Source organism: Urtica dioica, chromosome 7 (genome assembly GCF_054948205.1).
Source record: "Urtica dioica subsp. dioica isolate 48M chromosome 7, U.dioica_male_clone48M_v1_H2, whole genome shotgun sequence".
Classification (NCBI taxonomy): Eukaryota; Viridiplantae; Streptophyta; class Magnoliopsida; order Rosales; family Urticaceae; genus Urtica; species Urtica dioica.
The window spans coordinates 28,650,573-28,674,536 of record NC_142762.1 but is presented as its reverse complement, the minus strand read 5'-3'; the positions used below and the strand labels follow the sequence as shown (position 1 = coordinate 28,674,536).

At 40.0% G+C, this 23,964-nt stretch overlaps 1 protein-coding gene across 1 annotated transcript; it reads left to right on the top strand.

The window, feature by feature from the left end:
* Positions 1 to 6,105: 6,105 nt before the first annotated feature.
* On the top strand, positions 6,106 to 8,299 carry LOC149390675 (purine permease 3-like). The gene is made up of 2 exons (XM_089618665.1): positions 6,106 to 6,931; positions 7,716 to 8,299. Exons 1-2 carry the CDS (start codon positions 6,179 to 6,181, stop codon positions 8,088 to 8,090), a joined length of 1,128 nt encoding a protein of 375 aa, XP_089474791.1. The 5' UTR covers positions 6,106 to 6,178; the 3' UTR covers positions 8,091 to 8,299.
* The last annotated feature ends 15,665 nt before the right edge of the window (positions 8,300 to 23,964 follow it).

The window sequence follows — 23,964 nt, the reverse complement described above, 5'->3', positions numbered from 1 at the left end:
TGTCGCACCTAAATGTCGCACCTAAGAACATATTAGGTGCGACATGTCGCACCCGATAGTCTTCCAAGCGCCTAAAAATTTCGCTGATGATTATGGCTATCCGGTGCGACTTTGTCGCACCTGATATGCAATTGTCGCACCGGATACTATTGGGTTCGACGTGGAAGAATCTAGATGATTATGGCTATCCGGCAGATGGTTCGACGTGGAAGAATCTAGATGAGAGACACCCAAATTTCGCTGCAGAGCCTCGTAACGTACGTCTGGGACTAGCTTCTGATGGGTTCAACTGTTCAAATGCATATGGTATGGTGACAAGTACAATGCAGGACGTATAGTGCACGTTGATAAGACCACCGGAGCAACGAGTTCGTATACCGCCAAAGAGTGGTTTACAGAAGAGCCGTTTATACTCGCGACTCAAGCGAAACAAGTGTTTTACATCCAAGATCTCGTTAAGGGTCGCGAATGGGAAATCGTTCAGGAATGCAATCAACGTGGGATATGGGACATTCCTGAAGTTGATCCGACCACTTCAGCATCGATTCCATTGACAATAGAATTGTCAAATATCGACCGTCTTAATCATCGACACGAAACTGCTACGGCCGAGCTTGTTAATGTCGTTGAAGATGATGAAGAAGTGGATGAAGAAGATGAGACGCTTGCCGTTTTTGAGGGAGACGATGTTGATGTCGATACTAACATTACATCGAGTGACAACGATGAATGACTAACACCATGTAACAACCGTAGTCGTCGAATAGTAATTACATAGTAATTAAAAATACTAACTACAATTCATTTTGCAGGATGTCTACTTCAGGTCAGGACCCATCAGGAGGAGAGCGTGACCCCCCGCAGATGCCGAGGAAGAAGCGGGGACCAACGACTGGCGTCGTTTCTGCGAGAGCTCGTGTTGGGACCCCTGGAGCGAACACAGTTCGCTACGATCAGAATGCGCAGGCGTTCTACCAAGACGTCAGGGAGCAAAATCCGTTGATCGGGACGTTCCAAAACCGATTAGGAAACCTGATCAAGAGTACCATTCCAGTCGACCTCCCAGACTGGAATCATGTGCCTGCGCAGAGTGTGGCGGCTCTTATGAACTCGATTCATAACGAGTATAACTTCGTTTATGCACATCCCGAGAGTGGCGAGCTTGTGCCTGCAGATCTTATTCGCAACGAGATTGATATGGCTATCATTCGCGATGCGAAGAGGATGCGTCGTGGCCAGAAGTCGAGGTTGTCGCAGCTCTTCTTCAAGACATTTTGCGGGAGTAAGGATCTCGCTAAAAATGAAACTCCCGATGGCTACAACCAGGAAGTCTGGTTGAAAGCAATAGAGGCGTTCGACTCGCCAGAGCATAAGGTATGAGTTGAACTTCCGATGATTATTCGAATTTCTTAAAATTAAACTTCACGTATTTATGTCTTGCAGGCGAAATCTCTCCGCAACCGGGAAAATTCGAAGATGAAGAAGACGAAGGCGAGGCAAGGCTCGCTTAGTTTTTTTGGTCATCGCTCGAGGAACGTAAGTCTCTTAAAATTAATATGTAATATATATGTGATTCATATTTTAATGTTGAAAAATTACAGCGAAGAGAAGATGGGAGTATAGGCTCGGCATTAGCGATATGGTTAGAAAAACACCAGGACGCTAAGGGATCGTGGACGACGGACTTCGCGAAGACGCAATACGTAAGTTAATTTTTTTTATTTACTATATTTAATTACTTTATTTCTTCTTATCTGATAAGTTTTTTGTGGTTTTATTTTGAAGGATCAAGTCACCGCCCAGACGATAGATATTTTGCGGCAAGCGGAGGAGCAAAACATCGTGATCTCCCAAGAAGATGCGGAGATGTACGCGATGCGCGATGTTTTGGGAGTGCGCAGAGACTGGGAAGTCGGTTTAGGGCCTTCGATCCCAAGGTCATCGTTGGGTGTTGTCCAAACGCTAGATGGAGGCTCGTCAAGTTCGTCATCTCAGACCGATCCATTGGTTGCCGAGATGCGAGCTCAGATGGATGCCCAACAAGCCGAGCTGCAACTGATGCGGCAACAGATCGCCTTCCTCAGCCAGCAGCACAACCAGCCTCCCACGACTCCTCAACCTCCGCATGCGTCGCAACCAGGTGGGACGGATCAGCAAACGCCAGGTTCCACGCCGGGTTCTATGGATTACTTGCGAGACCGTCCTTACGGAAGCGGCGGAACGAGCGGCAGCGCGTCAGGCAGCGGTGGACGAGGACGCGGAAGCGGTTCTCGAAGTTCTGGCAACTTATTCGGTAGAGAAAATTCTACTATCGATAAGTTTTATAAGAAAAAAAAATAGGAATTCATTTTTTTCGTTTTTTGGAAAGAATTTGTATTTTTAATTAAGAATTCTATTTTCAGAATATTATTTCTAATTCATTTAGAATTTTGTTTAATTAATATTATTTGAATTTTTATTTTTAATTCATTTAGAATTATGTAATTCATTTTTATTTTGTTAATTTAGTTTTTTTAATTTTGTATTTTTTTTTAATTAAACAAACATATTCGGTGCGACATTGTCGCACCGAATACCATGGCGCGAAAACTTTTAGGTGCGACATGTCGCACCCGATATGCATTTACCCGCCAATTCTATAAAATTTGGCAGGAAAATAACTTGGGCATTAGGTGCGATAAGTCGCACCTGGAAGTGTCGCACCTAATGGGGTACCTATTAGGTGCGATTTGTCGCACCCAATACCTTCTGCGACGGGTTATCAGGTGCGACATTGTCGCACCTAATGTCGCACCTAATAAACCTTTAGGTGCGACATTTGAGGCATTGGGTGCGACATTCGTCGCACCGGATAACGTCTTTTGTCCTAGTGATAGTAATTATAATTGTGAATTGTGATTGTTCGATATGAATTGAATTAAAATTAAAACCAAACGAAATTGAATATGATACATTATTATGAGACTATAGTAATTGTGATTGTTCGATATGAATTGGATTAACATTGAAATAAAATAAAATCGAATATGATACATTATTATGATATCATAGTTATTTTTTTTTTGGAGAAAATTATGATATTATAGTTATTGTGATCGTGAATATTCTATATGAATTGAATTGAAATAAAATAAAATTGAATACGACACGTTATTACGAGACTATTGTTATTGTGATTGTGAATTTTAAATTGTGATTCTTCGATATAAATTGAATTAAAGTCAAATAAAATTGAATACGATATATTATTACTAGACTATTGTTATTGAGATTGTAAATTGTTAATTATGAGAACACTACTAGACATACTACTTAAATTAATAACTGAAAACAACTAATTCGATACATTATTATTGCTCTTGTGAAGTCAACTGGTATACTATTGACTATATGTTATCATACGTGAATTGATATTGATATGAATATATCTTATTTTATTTCATCATATTTTCTAATATCAATTTTGTGTTTGTAGTTGTAAATTAATAATTTTACTTATATAATATTAATCATGTTTAACTGGGTCGTAATCATGTTAGTTTCGTGTCGATCGTTTAATAATCGTGTTAATCAGATTTTAATCGTGTACCTTAATCGTGTCGTTTTGACCCATTATTTAATCAATATTAACGTGTTCGACCTAACTAAGAATCGATCTATTTATTGAGATCCAAATCTACTTTAAATTTTGTCGTAACAGTTTCGTATTGTATCTTGACCAAATAATTCAACTTTCATATGTAAATTTTTAGATCAAGATGATTAAGTGGAATGATCTTACTTTTGAGTCAACCCCACAATGAAAATAAGAGAGGAAAAACTGCAAAAAGGTAGTACTTTTTTTCTTTCTTTCAGTAGTTATCACTCGCCGACCCATATGATATCATACATAGACCGAAAATGTAGAGTCAAACTCACTAAATCAAGATATCGTTTTTTAATATGCAACGCGATAAGCAACCCCAAAAGGTTGCGTGTTTGGAATGGAATAATGCATTCACTTATTTTTATAAATCTTTTACTAAGAACACTTTTGTTAATTAACTTAACAGGTTTTTATTAATGAAAAAAAGGATTCCTAAAATATGATTAACCGATCATGTTATTTTAAAAATAGATCATCTTACTTTAATATCATCACTAATTCACACGTAATAATGATATTGCAACGTCTTTGCTTGTTGTTTCTTTAACTTGAAAAAGTGATTTAAAAGCCGACTTTTTTTTTCCATGGTAGTACATGGGTAAGTGAATCTTCTAGGCATGCTCCAGCAGTAAAATTACTGATCGAGAAACACCAAGGAGCTCGACTCTTCTACGTTCATGTTCTCGCGGAGAAATGGATTGCATGCTGCAACACTGAAGGGCATACAAGTATGGGGCAGTAGTGTTATTATTAGGTCAAAACTCATAACGCATTTGGGATGTAGTAACGTCTTTGATGGAGCATTCATTAACTATGTCACTCGATTGGAAAAACTATTTCAATACGTCCTACATCATGTTCTTAACATCTTGTAAAATATATGCTGGCCTGATTGCTAGATCACGACAGACTCAATATCTATGAGTATTTTGCTAGATTATGTTTAATGTGATTCGCTTATGATTTTATCTTCACGAAATTAATTTGATACAATTGAATAAAAAACCCTAAGAAGTCATATTGTCTAGCACTTGGATCCTATAAAAGATATTTGTCCATAAGAGACTTGTTACGCATATTATGTATATTTTAGAGTTTTTGAGCTAGAACATGTTATGTGATTATGAGTGCAATTATCTATGTCTTGTTTGTTATAACTTATTTGCAAGTAATGGAGATAGAGTTTGTGTTTCGTGATATTGTCAATATCATGCTTTTGTAAACGTGAAAAAAAAAACTTAATGAGTAGTTTCACCGGTGGAAGTGAGGGGATTTCAAATTCAAAAGAAACCTGATTTGAAATTCGATTAAGGCTATTGTGTACTATTTCTATCATTGACTAATGAATTATTATTATTTTTTTTTACACCGGGAGTGTCATCTTGCTGAACACAAGTATCATTGAGCGAATTGGCTATCAATTTTGTGTGTTATTTACTTTCGTGCTATTACCAGTGTGCATCTAATCGGTAGAATTTGTACTGTCAAGTGATATCACAAAACAAAACAGTAAATCCATAATTTCAATCTTTAATAGACTGAGCTACGCAATTATAAAGAATAAGTGACGTGTCGTAATATTATTGAGAGATAATAAGGAGGGTGACACAGTTCGTGGATAGAGGAGCTGAATTCTTAAAATATTATATTTTACGATCAAATATTGTCATCTTATATTTCTTGTATGTAATTGTTTTAATGAGATATTTTAGAACGTGAATATTGGATGAACTCAAACTAAATGCATTTCAAAGCTAAATTAATCTAGAATCTCAAAACAAACTTGACACTCAGACGCACGTGCTCTATATAACCTCATCAACCACTAGGTAGAGTCGATTAAGTTATTTGTTAAGGATCAGGTAACTGTTTACTGCGGGTACGAACTTGTCATTTACATCAAAATCCCTGTCATTTACATTTTTCGTGAGTAAACCGAGAGATAAACCCAATTTTCCTTTTAGCGGGTACGAACTTGACTATGTGTGTTTAATATATATATATATATATATATATATATATATATATATATATATATATATATCTACACACCGTAGATTGACCGCACATAAAAATTAGCATTTTGGATTACCGGTATTCGAATCCGTACTAATATGTTTCAAAGTAATAATTTAACTCGGAGTTATGAATCTTGAATTAAACATGCTATTGCTAGCGTATATATTTGGCTATAAATTATTAAATTGGGTGATCTCACTTTGAGTCACCCACAAAGAAGGTTCTCTTTTTTTTTTTTGTTTCAGTAGTAATTACTTAGCCCACCATTTATATCATACATCGAAAAAAGTTGATATCCTACTCTATTCTTATCCTATCTCAATATGGGTCAAATTCACTGTGTAAACATATAGACTTGAATTATAGCACGAGACGACAAAATTCTTACCCCAAAAGTTTAGAGCCAAAACGTCAAAATAATAATCAACAATCTCACTTCTTTATAACCCCCTTCAAAACAATAAATCATTTCTCTGCCTCCTTCTCTTTCTTTCTTGCTTATCTCCTAAAACAATGGAATCACGTCAAGAAAGAGGCGAAGAAGCAGAGAGGCAAGATGGCGGGAGAAAGAGAGGCGGCGAGAAGATCGGAAGAACCCTGCTGATTGTGAACTCCGTGATCCTAGCCATCGGAAACTGCGGTGGTCCCCTCATAATGCGGCTCTACTACGTCCACGGCGGCGCCAGAGTGTGGCTCTCCAGCCTCCTCCAGACCGCCGGCTTCCCGATCATCCTCGCCCCGCTGGCCGCCCTCGCCGTCCGCCGCCGCCGCCGCGACCCCTCCGCCACCGTTGTCCAGCTCCGTCCCCGGCTCCTCGCCGCCGCCGCGGTCGTCGGAATCATCACCGGCCTCGACGACTACCTCTACGCCTACGGCATGGCCCGACTCCCCGTGTCCACGTCATCGCTGATCATCGCGTCGCAGCTGGCCTTCACGGCGGCGTTCGCGTTCCTCCTCGTCCGCCAGCGCCTCACGCCCTTCTCCCTCAACGCGGTGGTCCTGCTCACCGTCGGCGGCGCCGTGCTGGCGCTCAACACCGCCGGCGACCGCCCCGCCGGAGAGAGCGGCGCCGAGTACGCCGTCGGCTTCGGGATGACCGTCGGCGCCGCCGCGCTCTACGGCTTCATACTGCCGCTGGTGGAGCTGACGTACAAGAGGTCGAGGCAGGAGATTTCGTACGTCGTCGTTTTGGAGTACCAGTTCGTCATGTGTCTCACCGCCTCCGCTTTCTGTGCCCTTGGCATGATCGTCAACAATGATTTCCAGGTCAGTTCTCTTATTATTTTATTATTATTATTGCCCGGTGTGTGGACTGGACTTTGTATTTCTTCAATTTATGGTTCTTGTTTCTGGTTTGTAGTTGTTGGCACGTTTGATTGATATTTTTTTTTTTTAATGTTATATTATATTATTTTTTGGGTTCAACGAAACTGCATGTTGCATATGACTCGTGTCTGTGGAATGGCCAATCGGTGTAATTTTTTACTTCCTATTTTATTTGGTCGATCAATCAAATAGCTGGGATTTCGTGTTTGACGTCAATTATATAATTTCTTTCCCATACTTATATGAGTAAGTACCAGTTGTGCTATCCTAGCTAATATTCAAATATTATAATATAATAACTTTCGGTATCTTTGAATATCTTGAGGTGTTCTCTATGATCAAAAATAATATTATTAGAAACATTTCAGGCCATATAGATAGAATAATTAGCTATATTGCGGGGTATATATGTAATTGCAATTATGTGTCATCCCTTTATATATGTGAGAAAAATTCATCAAAGGCTCACACATAATGTTATATCAATAATACATGAAAATGATTGTCACCTCCCACATATATAACCTGTCAATTACTATTTATCACTCTCCCTATTACACACGCCGCATTAATACCCTTTTTTTTTTCTTCTCTTTTTTGTGCGTCAACGTCGTATTAAGACATAATCACTACAACTTGCCCTTTGTCACAAATCAAATCATTAATGACACAGTTTACACTTCTTTATTAATTTTGAATTTTCTCTTTTTTTTTTATTAATCAGGCTATTCCGAGAGAAGCAAGAGAGTATGGGCTAGGTGAGACCATATATTACGTGGTGCTTGTGATGAGCGCAGTAATATGGCAAGGGTTCTTCTTGGGCGCCATCGGAGTCATCTTCTGTTTCTCGTCTTTGTTCTCTGCAATCGTCATCGCGGTTCTTCTTCCGGTCACGGAGGTCTTGGCCGTAGTGTTTTTCAAAGAGAGCTTCAAGGCCGAGAAAGGTGTGTCGCTCGTGCTATCTCTCTGGGGCTTCGTCTCCTACTTCTTTGGCGAATTCAAGCGCGGCAAGGAGATCAATGAAGAAAATGAGATACAAAAGCCTACGGAGACTGAGATTGAACGTATTCAATCCAATCCACGCACAGAGAGTGTTTAATGAGTATATATACAGGATATGATCTGTTTATTATACGTCACAAGGAAAAATCTGCTGTCCGATTGGGGACAGTAATTCAGAGACTACATATTTGTATTTATATGTCATAAATGCATGCTGAGATATATATTTTAAAAAGTGACTTGTATGTCAAAGGTGTTTAAATTACGTTGATAATTTTTTATACACAAAAAGGATTAAAAGTTGAATATAATTTTGTATGTTTGTGTGTTAAAATGGTGTGTAAATAACTTCATGCACTGTTAATAGTTCATGCATAGCGAAAAAGACCTAGCATTTATAAAGGCTTGCAATCTTCTTGTCTGAAATGACGTAGCATTAATGAATTTTGAGTGAAAATAGAGCAGCAAACAACACTCGATGCTTAGGGCTTATGTCGGACCTCTTTTTCGATTTTTCTTTCTTTTTTTTTTTATGTTTTTTATTTTCCTTTTATATTTTCTAATTTTTTTTTCTTGCTTTTATTCGTGTTTTAGTTCGAATTTTTTTTTTTCTTTTATATAGTTATTTCGTATCAATTACTTTGCAAAAGGCTTGCGTTTTAAATTTCACATGCACCTTTTGAAAGTAATAAAAATTAGGGTCAAGCGGCTAAATGGCCAAATAGAACTTAAGGATTTGCAAAATAGCCAAAGTTTATCAAGTATAAGCAAAATAGCCAAGCTGCGATTATTAATCCAGGCAGGATTAAATTTAATCCACACAAAATATCGGGATTAAATTTAATCCAGGCAGGATTAATTTAGTCCAGGGATGAGAGTAATGGCTATTTTGGTTAACCTAATGAAACTATGGCTATTTTGCAAAAGCCATAGTTTGAATTGGCTAGTTCATGCCATTTAACCTTGGAGATCATTTCATTTTTTTATTTTTCTGTGTTCCTTTATCAGCATCTATATCATCTCAAATTATAAGCAATGTAATCCGCTTTCAATTTTGGAAGAGTTAGGCATATAACTAATTTACACTTTTTAAGTTAAACAAGAAAAATTAAAATTATAGTTGAAGTATTTCAAAATTTAAAATATTATTAAATATTGTGTACCTATCATCTAATGTATAGAAGTCACGTTTAAATAATCACGGAAAGATTAGTTGATACGCACTTCTCTGTAATTAGATTCGGTTTATTTTTGTCACACAACAACCGTCACTAGTATGAAATCGTGGTCAATGTATAACAAGAAGAAGACTAAAAGACAATATATGTACGACATTTTATAAACAATTAGTCACTAAAGTGGTATATCCCGCGACTCGTACTAAAAAACAATAGGGCATTTAACGCCAACTATATTGACTCGCTCATGTTTGCTAATCCACGTGGCTTCATTTGTGACTTCCAAATATCTTGTCAAGTTCTAATCTCTTTATCAAGTTCCGCAAGATTTTTCTGCTTATGGAGTTACACGCTAACATCTAACGTCATCCTACGTACGTCCAATTAAGCTAGCAGTTAAATAGTTCACTTTTTAAAATAAAAAATAGTCAAAATTTCATTTTATTAAGAAAATAATCAATCAACGATGCAGTAAATTAATTAACAAAATAATAAATTTTATTAATTATTTAGTTAATTATTTACTACAAATCCGGTGCGCTATTTTTTTTAATAAAATAAAACTTTGACATAATCTTAAAAAAATGGCTAGTTACAACAAATTTTATTTTATTCTTTAAAAAAGCTTCGGAACGTCCATGTGACACTTGACATGTATATCAAACACTACTTATTGTTGGGATTTTTTCGTCGAAACCTCTCTCCCAGAAAGAAAACGAAATAAATAAATAGCAAAGAAACGACACAAGAAATTATAGTGGTTCACTTTCAGTGCAAAAGCTACATCCACTTTACCGCTGCAAAATCACTATAAACCCAATAGGGAGGTGTTTACAGTATACAAGTGTTTCTTATATTTTTTTTTTTTGGATGAATAGAATACACACTATGGACCCCTATTTATATACTCTTAGAGTTCACAAAGTTGTTCTCCCTTTCCCATGTGGGACTTTTTTCACTCCTAGTATTTTAGGCTCCGCATCTTCTAACAATCTCCCACTTGTAGACTAATCTCATCACGTGTATCCATTCTGCAACGGCGACTCAACTCATCAGGCGAGGAGTCCAACTGAGGTCGAGCATAACCTCAGTTTGTCGTATGGCACTGACTTCATCAACATGTCAGCTGGATTCTGACTTCCCGCAATCTTCTCAAGCACCAACACTCCATCTTCTAACACCGATTTGATGAAGTGGTATCTCAACTGTATATGCTTCGTCCTAGCATGATACACCGGGTTCTTCGCCAATTGAATGGCATTCTGGCTGTCACTATACATCACACTCCCGTCTTGGTCTTGATCCAGCTCATGCAGAAATGTCTGCAGCCATATGATCTCCTTCGTGACCTCGGTGATCGCCACGTACTCCGTCTCACAGCTCGACAAGGCAACAATCTTCTGCAACCTCGACACCCAACAGATAGCCGTCCCTCCGCACGTGTAGACGTATCCGGACGTGCTCTTCCTGTTGTTGACGTCGCCCTCATTTTCAGCATCGACGTAACCTTGGAGTCCCAGCTCGGACTTCCTGAATACCAACGCCGAACTCAAGCTGCCTATCAGATATCGGAGGATCCACTTCACAGCCTCCCAGCCTGGGTTACTCATAAACCTGCTAACAACTCCCACTACATGAGCAATGTCCGGTCTCGTACACACCATTGCGTACATCAAACTTCCGATGGCCGAAGCATAGGGGATCTTATCCATATACGCCAACTCGTCCTCCGTGACTGGAGATTGCTCCTTGGACAATTTGAAGTGGCTGGGCAGCGGCGTGCTGACCGACCTCGCGTCCTTCATGTTGAAGCGTTGGAGAACCTTCTTCACGTACTTCTCCTGTGAGAGCTCGATGCTCTATCTGGTCCTCTTGATCCTCATCCACAGAATATGCTTCGCGGCTCCTAGATCCTTCATCGCGAACTCTTCGGACAATTTCTTCTTCAGCTCGTTGATCTCGTGTAGGTTTGCACCTATGATCAGCATGTCATCAACGTACAACAGAAGGATCACGTAGGAGTCTTCAAGTCTCTTGAGGTAGCAGCAGTGGTCGATCTCACACCTGCCGAACTAATAAAGTTCGCTTCATAAAGTTGTCAAACTTCTTGTACCACATGGCGAGCTCCCACTCGGTCAAGTCATTAACATGTATCACCGCTTCGTAGCATTTCGGCTCTCCTCTATCGGTCATGAGGATGTAGTTGAGAGTCAGAGAGAACTTGTGAACCAATTTTCTCTCTCTGCTTGATCTCTGCAGCTCGGTCACCGGAGTCCGTTGATTCACCTCGAGCTCGGTGTCCTCATCAGCCTCGTCTTCACTTTCACGACCACGTTGAGTTCGGACTGATCTCTCCTCGGTCGTTCAAGCGTCTTCATTCAGCTCGGTAGCCGAGAAGTCTCTCAGATCGATCGTCGACTTCTCACCCTCAGGAGCTTTGCTCGTCGAGCTCCTTTTCTGCTCGTCCTTATACATCGTCTGCTCATTAAAGACGACATTCCTGCTTCGAACAATCTTCCTTGCATCGGCATCCCAGAAACGATAGCTGAGCTCAGTGTCACCATAGCCAATGAAATAACACTTCTTAGATTTCGGATCAAGTTTATTTCTAGCAGCATCATCGGCATGAACATAAGACAAGCAACCAAATACTTTCAAATAAGAAAAGTTTACCTTCTTCCCATTCCACGCCTCTTCTGGAATTCTGAAACCCAAAAGAATGCTTGGTCATCGGTTGATCAAGAAGGCTGCCGTGTTGATTGTATCGGCCCAAAACGTCTTGGGCAACTCGGAGTGAATCCGCATACTCCGAGCTCGCTCATTCAGCGCTTGGTTCATCCTCTCTGCTACGCCGTTCTGTTAGAGAGTTCCTGGGATCGTTCTCATCATCTTGATCCCATTCTCAGCACAATACTGCTTGAAGTCGCAGTCGACGTACTCCCCTCCATTGTCTTATTTCAAGCACTTCACTTTTGAGCTCGTCTCCAGCTCGACCATTGCCATCCACGTCTTGAAGGTAGCGAACACATCAAATTTATTTTTCAGAAAATAAACCCATACCTTCCTTGTACAGTCGTCGATGAACGTCACATAGTAGCGAGATCCCCCGAGTGAAGGGACAGGAGCTGGTCCCTATACGTCGGTATGTACCAGCTCGAGCTTCTCCGCCTTCAGCTCTCTGCTCACATTCGTGAAGCTGGCTTGCTTCCGCTTCACAATAATGCAGCTCTCGTAGGTGTAATGTTTCACCATCTTCAGCTCAGGGATCTTGCCGTCTTTCACCAGCATCTTCATACCCTTCTCGCTCATGTGTCCGACCCTGTTGTGCCACAACTCGGTTTTCTCGGTGTTGTCGACCATGGCCACCATGCTCGGCAGCTCGATGTTATGTAGAGCATGCCTGTCTTCTGTCCGCGAGCTACCACCATAGCTCCCTTTGACACCTTCCACGAGTTGTTCCCGAACATTGTGGTATAGCCTTCATCATCGAGCTGACCCATCGAGATTAGTTCCTCATCAGCTTCGGCACGTGTCTGACTTTGTTGATCGTCCAGACTTGCCTGTTTCTCATCTTCAGCCTGACGTCGCCGACACCAGCAATGTCTACAGGCTCGCCATCAGCCACGTAGACCTTCCCGTGATTTCATATGACGTAATTCTTCAAGATGTTGCTGTTGGGAGTTGTGTAGAAAGACGCTCCTGAGTCGAGCACCCAAGAGTCGATCGAGTTGTTCACCGTTAGTAGTAACGCATCTGCTAAATCTTCAGTGACGACATGGGCACCGCCTTTCTCCTCCTTCATCGGCGTCTTGCAGTACTTCTTGATGTGGAGCGTCTTGCCACAGTTTCAGCACTCGAAAGGTTGTCTGAATTGGCTTCTCCCGTTCCGTGATTTCGATCTGCCCTTCCCTCGGTACTGATTTCGATTGTGGTTTCTCCCCCTGTTCTCCACGTTCAAGGCTGAACTTATCGAGGTCTCGCCAGAATCAATCCTCTGCACCTCTTTGGCGAGAATGCGATCTTGCACGTCATTGAACTTCAACTTCGCGCTTCCAACCGAGTTGCTAACAACGGCCCTCATTGGCTCCCAGCTGTTTGGTAATGACGCGAGCAGGATCAGAGCTCCCACTTCATCGTCGAACTCGATTTTAACCGATGTCAACTGATTGACAATCGTATTGAATTCGTTCACGTGCGCCGCCACTCCAGCGCCTTCATCCATCTTTAGATGGAATAACTTCTTCATCATAAACACCTTGTTGTTCGCCGAGGGTTTCTTGTACATGTCTGACGTATGTTTATTTTATGCATAAACGGAGATTTTCAAGGTTGGTTGTGATTACCCCATCAAACACATTGTGTTTCGGTCACACGATAATCGTATGATTATCGCTTCGCTTTGTGTATTTGCAGAGGAAAGAGAAAGAGTGAAACACTCCTCAATATACTATTCAGTTCCCATTATCATAGTAAAATCAAAACCTCGCTATCGGTACGTGTATTGTTCGTTTAAACATTGTTTATAACCAACAATCAAAATTTTGGGAGATTTCATCGACATCTTAATTAAATTTTGATTTTTCGAGTTTCGATATTTAATTCCTCAACATCTCATTTCGCATATCTTATTGTCAATATTTCCTAAAAAAATTCACTGAAATTCGTATAGATTTTACTCAGATATATAAAGTAATATGCATAATCTTTAACCAATTTTCACCGGTTGGAGCCGAAGCTCCAAAGACTTTTTTCTTTAACCATTGCACTGTTAACACAAATAAACGGCAGAAACTCACGTATATGAATTACCACTTGAATGGAAATGATTCACGAAGAGACGTTCTTCACCGTTACACGATAAATTTCCTAAAGATTTAAGCGGGCTTGTGAGTCAAATTTTACGTAAGTCCTAGACAAATAAGAATAAGAAAAGAAAAATATTAAATGTAGTTGTAGAACCTAGAAGATAAAACACACACTTGCGTCGAGTGCGAGCGAGACATACATTACCTCGGAAATCCCCTATTTCTTGGGAGAAATTGAGGAGCGAACTTCGCCAAGCTAAAAAGAAAGTCTATGGAAGACTCGAAGGATCAATGACGAAGACTATCTCGAGGGCGTGCCTGAAGATTTTGGGGTCACGAAAATAGAAGAAATAGGCTGAATGACAATGCATTAAAGAGAAATGCAATAGTTTGGATATATATAACCCTAATACAACAAAAAAGGAAATAAAAAAAGAGAAATAATCCTAAACATATATAATAATAATAATGGCTAATATATATATATATATATATATATATGCTAATATCTCTCCTCAAACTCACGATGCTACAACATTGAGAGTTTGTTAGCTAAGACGTGGAAGCGCGAAGTGGAGTGAGAGCCTTCGTGAATAAATCGGCAATCTGAATGGAAGAAGGAACAAATGGCAATGTGATCGTACCAAGCTGCAAATGATGGCGGGTGTAATGGCAATCAATCTTAATATGTTTGGTTCGCTCATGAAAGACCGAGTTACGAACAATCTAGATTGGCACTCTGATTATCACAGTATAGCGACATAGGATGATGAAGAGTGACACCCAGATCAACAAGTAACCAGCGTAACCAAATAATCTCACATGAAGTCGTTGTCATAGTGCGATACTCAGCTTCAGTGGAAGAGCGAGAAATAACATCTTGTTTCTTGCTCTTCCAAGAGATGAGTGAATCTCTAAGGAAAACACATAATTCAATGGTGGACTTCCGATCTGTAGGATCACCAGCCCAATCGGTATCAGAGTAGGCGCCCAACTCTAACGAAGACGAGGAAGGAAATAGTATACTCTGAAACTGAGTACCACGAAGATACCTGAGAATGCGAAGAACGACAGCCCAATAAACTATGGTAGGAGCAGTAACAAACTGACTGACAATATGAACAACATGTGCAATGTCGGGACGAGTAACCGTGACATAAACCAAGCTCCCTACCACCGTGCGGTATAGGCTAGGATCAGGCAGAAGAGACTCGTCAGATGGAGAGTAGTGAGCATTAGTTTTTCAAGAGGAGTATTAACGATCATTCTATCAGTGAGACGAGATCGCTCAAAATGATCTGATACATACTTCGACTGAGATAGAAGGTAGCCTTTCGGGGAGAAGGCCACCTCGATACCCAAAAAATAACGCAACGTACACAGATCTTTCATAGCAAAGCACCGAGCCAAGTCAGACTCCAGCGATTCAATCCCATCATATTCATCGCCGGTAATAATCATATCATCAACATACAATGACAAGAGGATACGACCTGTACTTGTATGCTTGACGAACAAAGCGAAATCGTGCTGATTAGGAATGAAACCAAATGAGGTGGTCACAGTGGAGAACTTCTCAAACCAAGCTCGGGGAGCTTGTTTGAGACCATAAAGTATTTTGTGCAGCTTGCCCACATGACCAGGCTGATGCGCGACAACAAGAGGGGGTGTCATGTAGACCTCTTCGTGAAGATCACCATACAAGAAGAAATTTTTCACATTCATCTGAGATATCTACCAACGATGTACGGAAGCCACAGTGATCAGAGTGTGGATCGTCGTCATCTTTGCGACTGGCGCAAAAGTCTTTCCATAATCTATACCATACTCCTGAGAATAGCCGTTAGCAACAAGACGAGCCTTGTACCGCTCCACGGACCCATCTGATTTGGTCTTGATCTTATAGACCCAACGAGAACCGATAGCTCTCTTCCCTGACGACAACAGTACAAAGTCCCAAGTGTGAGTCTGATGTAGAACACTAAGTTCCTCAGCCAAAGTAGTCTGCCAAAGGGGGTCAACAACAACCTCTCTATAGGACAAAGTCTCAGACAAAGAGTGAAGAGACACGAGAAAGGAAACAAAAGAGGTAGAATATGAAGAATAAGCAAAACCGGAAAGTTTAGTGGACTTACGAGGACGAGTGGACTAACGCAGATGAGGATGATTCGTAACCTCAAATGATGGCTGCGCAGTTGTAGCAAGAGGGGTCGGAGGCGTGTGTGTCTCAACAATCAAACTATCAGTGTATACAACCTCACCAGTGTCAATATCAAAAGGATCAATGCGAATAAGATCATTATGAGTCATGTTATGAGAACTAGCAGGAACGGAGAAGAAATGAATATGCTCTAAAAACACAACATGACGAGAGACATACAATTTCTAATTGACCGCATCAAAACAACGATATCCCTTTTGACCAACACCATATCCCAAAAATAGACACAAAGCAGACTTAGGAGACAATTTATCGCGCTCGACGTGATGTCGAAGCACGAGACAAGTGAAACCAAAAATACGCAAAGAGACATAATCAGGGACAATGTCAAACAACTTTTCGAAGGGGACAAACCTGAATTATGAGAGGTAGGGATTCTATTTATGACATAGGTAGCGGTATGGATAGCCTCCTCCCAAAAAATACTGGGAACCTCGGCGAACAATAAGAATGAGTGAGCGGTCTCAACAGGATGACAGTGTTTCCTTTTGGCAACACCATTTTGTTGAGGTGTGTCGGTGCATGAGGTTTGACGAATGGTCCCATTAGAAGCAAGTAACTGGAAAAAATGATTAGATTTATATTCACCCCCTAAATCACAATGAAAACGTTTAATGACAGCAGAGTGTTGTATTTTAACGAGAGCTCTAAAATCACGATAAATACCAAAAAAAAATCAGATCCACGCTTCATAAGATAAACCAAACTGTAATGAGTGAAATCATCAATAAAAGAGACGTAATATCTAGAACCACCCTTAGTAGAGACGGGGGCAGGTCCCCACACATCAGAATGCACAATATCAAAGGGAGCAAGAGATAACGAAACACTGTTTTGAAATGGTAAGGCTGAGAATTTTACCAGCTTACAACCACTACAATCAGAAATATCATGGGAATTCAAATGACCTAAAGCTCCCGTAGAAACCAAAAAACGCAAACGAGACGCTGAAACATGACCCAAACGAGAATGCCACAAATAAAAGTCAGACGAAAAATGACTCAAATGAAAAGAAGATAAATCCACACTAGAGGCAGCCACCCCCGATACTTTGAGTTCATCCAAGACATAGAGTCTCCCTTGCTTACGGCCTATCCCAATCACCGTCTGATCGTGGATCTTGTACACAACAAGTGGAAGAAGAAAATGTGACTAAGAAACCAGATTCGGTCAATTGACTAACAGCACAAGATTTATAGCAAGGCTATGGATATAATAAACATTAGGAATAGAAATATGAGATGTAACAACAGAACCAACACCCTCCGATGGCATAGGGGTGCCATCGGCGGTCATAACGGGAAGAGATGAATGACGAGACAATGACACAAAAGATTAAAAGTGAGGAGACATATGGTTGTAGGCACCTGAATCAAGGATCCACATGGATGATGGTATACCTGGGGCTGACGATAAAGACAAACTTGAGGAAGAGGGGGACAAGACATGAGGATGCGAGGCAATGAACTGGAACTGCTCAAACATATACGGATCTACAAATGGGGCCAACGACCTCTGATGGGATTGTGGTGGTTGTTGGTGTTGCGGTTGTATTTTGCCTTTGCTCAACAAGACGGGACACTCAGCATTCCAATGACCCTTCTTCTTGCAGTAAGCACACTCGTCATTGTGCCTCGCCATAACTCCTAAGATGAAATCAAACAACCAAATTCGAAATCCAAATAACCCAATATATAATCCAATACGAAGTAATTTACAACCAAACTACCCAATGCAAAGTAAAATTGCCAACCAATTGCAGCTCTCTGATTCACTTGACAGAGAGACTTTGAAAGATCGAAACTTTAATCCCACCGTTACCTCTGATTGTCCCTAATATGTTGTTCAAATTTCATGACGATCCAACGATTGACAAAGCCGCAAACTCAATTTCCTCGTTGTTGGTCGAAGTTGTTACGAAAATAAATTCGCAAGTCATCTCTTCACTCGACAGACTAATTTAAAATTCTCAAAACAGAAATCCAACCATTCAGAATGAGTGACTATGTATCAAAAATATTCTGTGAAAATTTCGTAACAATCGAACGGTGAACAAATATGAAAAACGATTTTAAGGCTCTGATACCATGAAGATTTTGGGGTCACGAAAATAGAAGAAATAATTTTAATGATATTGCATTAAAGAGAATTACAATAGTTTGTGTATATATAACCCTAATACAACAACAAAAAAAGAAATAAAGAAAAAATGAAATAATCCTAAACATATATAATAATAATAATAATAATAATAATAATAATAATAATGGATAATATATATATATATATATATATATATATATATATGCTAATAGAGGTACCTTTGTTAAATCGGTCGTCCAAAGTATCCCGGTGTACGCGATGGCGACATTCCAGCTCTCGAAATACTTTTGTCAATCTCTTGACAAAGTGGCGAGAATGTTTTAGTGGACGGGGAGGAATGAACAAAAAGACTTCCTAGCGCTTACTAGTTGGAACAACATATGCCAACCAAAGTCTCATGGGGCTTGGGGTTCCGTAAGTTTTAAGAGATTAACACGGCGATGCTTTACAAGCTAGGGTAGCATAAGGCGGCAAATTCAAGACTTCTTTGGGTGTCTATTCTCAAAGATAAATATTGTGGGGATAAGAGTTTTTTTCAATGTGAGCTGAGGCAAGGTGACTCGGGAGGCTGGCGGGATATCATGGCTACTCAACATATTATTCAGACCAATTCGTGCTTCTTGATCGAGAGCGGAAGGTCTATCCCAATAACGGGAGTAAATTGGCTTAAAGAGGCTGAAGTATGGAAACTGAAGCCGGGAATGGGGATGCCGTCAAGAAGGGTTAGCGAATTCTTAATTCCAAGATCGAGGGAGTGGAATGATGAGAAGTTGGCAGATTGGGTTGGTCCAGAAATAGGAAGGCTCGTGGCGGAAGTGAAAATCATGAAGGAACCAAAAGATGACAGACTGTTGTAGTTGGGCTCGCCGAAAGGAAGATTTGAGCTCAAATTTGCTTAGCGGGCGGTGGCGGGAGCGACCTCAATCCGAATGACGAGATGTGATGAAGACTCTGGAACTCCAAGCTGTCGAAGAATCAAAAAGTGATGTTATGGAGAGTGGCGATGAATTGTCTTCCGGCCAGGTGGAGGTTAAATCGATAATTCCCCATTGCTGATATCACCTGCGGGTTCTGTGGGACTGACGATGAAACGATACAAGATCTGTTTTTACATGTCCTTATGTCCGCCGCTACTGGTTGTCGGAGGCTTATGGGTGCCGATGGGAAGTTGTTGGCGAGAAGTGTGGAGCGGAGTGGGTTCGTGATATTCTGGATAGAGACAGAGAGGTGGGGAGATTGGGTCGCGAGAAGGGCTGGTTCTTGTTGATCTCAGCCTCTATCATCGAGGCAGTATGGAGATGGAGAAATGATCGAATCTTCAGAGGACGAGCGAAGAACACAGAAAGGCAAATTCAGGGGATTTGGAATCGCTGCAACGAATGGCGGAGTCTCTTGAATATATCGGCTGAGCAAAACTATCACGAACATAGAAGGGGCACCAACGATCTCAGATGGAAAAAACCTCTCCCCGGAGAGACTAGAGGTGGGTATGGTGGCAAGAGACGAGTCGGGGAAGGTGCTCTGGATTTGGAGAAGCTCTATTAACGACGTTGGAAGCGGAGACGGCTTGAATTTATCTCGTGGTGTTGGTGACGAAGTTTCGTAATGTGCAGCGATTAGTAGTGGAGGATGATAACAAGCAAATCATGGTTAGCGTAGAGGAAGAAGAAGGTTGTCCGAATTGGAGCTTGGAACCGCTCTTCGATCAGATTAGAGTAGCTGCTGGTTCTTTTGAGGTTTTTAAAAGCGTTTGGGTACGTAGAAGTATAAACACAGTGGCTCACAATATCTGTAAAGGCACTGATGTTAATTATGATGTTTTTTTTGTTCTGTAACTGATGTACCCCAATATGTGCGCAGTACAATCTTAAAAGATTGTTGTTAATAAAATTGCTGGTGTTTAAAAAAAGCAATAATAATATGTAAAATAACAAGAATTTTTGGTGCTGTGTAAAGCTACAGTTTTTCTGGGTTTTCTTACTTCTATATTTATAGAAAATACAAGCGTACAAAGAAATAAAATCGTGATGTTAGTGGCCTACATTCTTGGCCATGATCTTAAATTCTTGGTCAAAAGCAACGTTCATAGTTGAACGTATATTATTTGCTGAAACAAACAAGCAATCAGTAAAAACAATAAAAAAAACAAGTTCTTGACCAATTCAAGATTACACCTCACATTCTCCCTCGTAAGCTTGACTTGTTCCGACTTGTTCCGACTTGTTCACTCCGAGAAGTCACCGAAGTGCACAATGTCGTGCGTGGTCTCGTCGAGGGTCGTGAACGTCTTCTTCTCATTCAGAAAAAGCCTATTGGGCGCGCCTTCAACAACTTGAGCCAATGTATAGGTCTGCTCCATGAGCAATAGAAGCTCACGGTTCAAGGTGAGGCTGGTGGCATTAAGCTAAACTTGGAAAACGTTTGTGCATAAACATAGGAGTGGGAATCGGCCAAGTAAGAGACAAGGCAAGGCCTTGAACAAAATTGGAAACAAATCAAGGCTTCTAGAAGCCTTGAGTTGGCCGAGTGTCTCAAAGGGAAAAAAGAGGAAATTGCTCATGAATATGTGATATTCTATAGAAGAGGAAACTACCTTATTGAAGGTGAGACCTCTCCTATAAATAGGAGCCTCATTTCCTCACATTTCATTTTTCATCCAAGTTTAAGAGATTTGATAGACTCTCTCTCTAGAACTTTGGCCGAAAATCCTCTCTCTCTCTCTAGTTTATTTTCGATTTTTTTCTTGTCTTGGCACCTAGGTCCTCACTCGACCTAGTGTTTAGCTCTGCGACTTCGAGACTCGTTCTTAAGTCGTAATGTTAAAAAGTGCCCACTCACTGATTCCTTCTTTTCGAGTGATTTAGTGATAGAAACTTTCGTGGTTGCTCGAGGTGCCAAGGAAAGGAATAGAGACGTGCTGCGAGGGGAGACGAGCGTTGCAAACTTTCCGAAAGCTTCTTCAAAGTTCAAGCTTCAAGAAAGGTTAGTAAATTCTTAGCTCATATTGGTTTTTAATCACATGTACTTGCACTTGTCTAGGTTAGTAAAAACTGTTTTACTTGTAAAAGAAAATTTTTAAAATTCCGCCGCTTACCGAAGCGTTAATTATTTTCTCAAACCCTAGATCGATTCCAACACTATACACCAAGGCCCTAGCGAACATGGTCTTCGACCAACTTCGAGAGGGATTAGGCATGTAGGACTACTCACATCTTCTTTGAGTCAAGTGGTAGTTTGTTGTCAATGGTGCCCACAAGAAGAGTAGTAGTGTCTATTTATGTACATTTGATGTCATATAGTCTTACGAAGACTCTTGCTTGTAATTGCCTATCTATTCATTAATAAAGTTGAAACGTTCATTCATTCTTTCTTTGTTTGAAGCTTTATGATAAAACCTTAGTCTTTTAGTCCCTAAACAAACTTAACAACTTACGAAGAGACAAATGTAGATTTGCATGAACAAACTCTTCGTAGTTTGCTTAAAACGATATATTCGCAATCTTAGGGTCAAAGGACTATTGACCTCAGTATGATTGTTAGAAGAATCTATGATGTCTGGTTATGAGGCATTGAGAGTTGGAGACTCTATAGTTCTTCTAGGTATCTTCCGAAGGTACTGAATTGACCAGTGCACTTCTAGAGACAATATAAGAACAAACCATTTAACCTCTTATGTCTCGAAGTCACTACGTATGAATTGCATCATGCTTACCTTAATCCTGAAATGAGACATGCTGATGACATTCAGTTGGCATTAAGCTAAACTTGGAAAACGTTTGTGAACCGTTGAGTCCAAGTGTTTAGCTCAAGCTTTGTTCATTTGGGTCCATGAGGTCACTGTCACGAATCACATCGAGTAGGAATAGTTAAACTGGAAGCTAAGTCAAAACAAGAATGAAAATTGTCAAAAGGGTATTTTTGTCTTTTGAGACATATGATGAAATGAATGTCAATAAATTTTTTGACATGGTCATTTGATGACAAGTAACACTCGGCCATAATATGATTAATTGGGCCTTGTGGATTAATTTCATTTCATAAGAATTTTATTGAAAATTCTTAATGGGCTTTTTTCATGTTGTCATGAACAAATGAAGAAGCTTCTAGAGGCCCCTTCTAGAAAGCCACTTGGGCGCCCATAATACCCAAAGAAAGAGAGAATATTTTGTGCATAAATGTATCATGATACTTGCCAAAAGAAAAAGAGGAAACAAATTTCCCAATGTGGGAGAGTATATGGGCGGCCACGACAAGCAAAGAAGAGGAAACAAATTAGGAAACAAATCCCTTAAGGGAATGGCAATGTTGGGCGCATATGGAGAGAATGGGCAATAAGAGATTGCTCGTGAATGCTTGGAAAAAAGAGGAAACTCCCATTTCTAAGGCTAACCCTTCTCCTATAAATAGGGCCCTCATTCTCATTGTTTTCTCATTCCACACAAGTTAGAGATTGAGAGAGTCTCTCTCTAGACATTGTGGCCGCCCCTCTCCTCTCTCTCTCTAGTCAATTTCGTTTTATTGTTTTGGCACCTAGGTCCTCATTTGATCTAGTGTTTAGCTCTGCGACTTCAAGACTCGTTCTTAAGTCGTAGTGTTTAAAAGTGCCCACTCACTGATTCCTTTATTTCGAGTGATTTAGTGATAGAAACTTTCGTGGTTGCTCGAGGTGCCGAGGAAAGAAAGAGAGACGTGCTGCGAGGGGAGACGAGCGTTGCAACTTTCTAAGAGCTTCTCAAGGATCAAGCTTCAAGAAAGGTTAGTAAACTTCTTAGCTCATAATAGTTTTTAATTACGTGTACTTGCTCTTTTGTCTAGGTTAGTAAAAAACCGTTTTTACTTGTAAAAGAAAATTTTTAAAATTCCGCCGCTTACCGAAGCGTTAATTATTTTCTTAAACCCTAGATCGATTCCAACAATTGGTTCCATCTTCAACGATGTCCTACAAGCCTTGCGCTTACAGTTGTACCTTCTTCTCCTTGTCATGCCATTCCCGAATCGGATCGAACACTGATCGGCTACAGAGATTTGGATCGAACACCAAAAAGCTCTGATACCACTTTTTGTTGTAGAACCTAGAATATAAAACACACACACAGACACACACACTGTGACGACCCGACTTTTCGGACCGTCTTACTTATCTTACTTTTAAAACTTTCTTGTTAATTTTCGGGACGAAAATTCTGATAAGTATGAGAGATTGTGAAATCCCAAATTTTAAGCTTAATTAAAAGGCTAAAATATTTGTGTTCGAGTGACGTTAGTATTTTTTTAAAGTAAAGTAGTAGTGAATGGTTTATTTACGTGGTAGTTTTTTTAAGTTTTAGTTTTTATATGTGCTTTGGTGTGATTTTGAATTTTAATACTCTTCAAAATACATATTATTGATATATATATATATATATATATATATTGTATATAAGTTATACATGATAACATAGTTATATATATTATATGATTATATATTATATATATACTTAAGATTAATTTGTTAAGTTATTATATGTATTATGTACGTATATATGATTATGTTTTATATTATATTATATAATATAATATAATATTATACTATACATAGTAGCAAGGAAAAAAAATACTGATTTCGTTGCCGTTTCCTGCCTCCTGATTTACGAAAAATCGTCATGCCGATAGAAAACCGAACGG

Bases quoted from the DNA above. Each gene is read 5' to 3' on its own strand.
- LOC149390675 (XM_089618665.1), top strand. From the start codon at position 6,179: ATGGAATCACGTCAAGAAAGAGGCGAAGAAGCAGAGAGGCAAGATGGC. The intron at 6,932-7,715 runs GTCAGTTCTCTT...TTTATTAATCAG, and splicing joins TCGTCAACAATGATTTCCAG to GCTATTCCGAGAGAAGCAAG.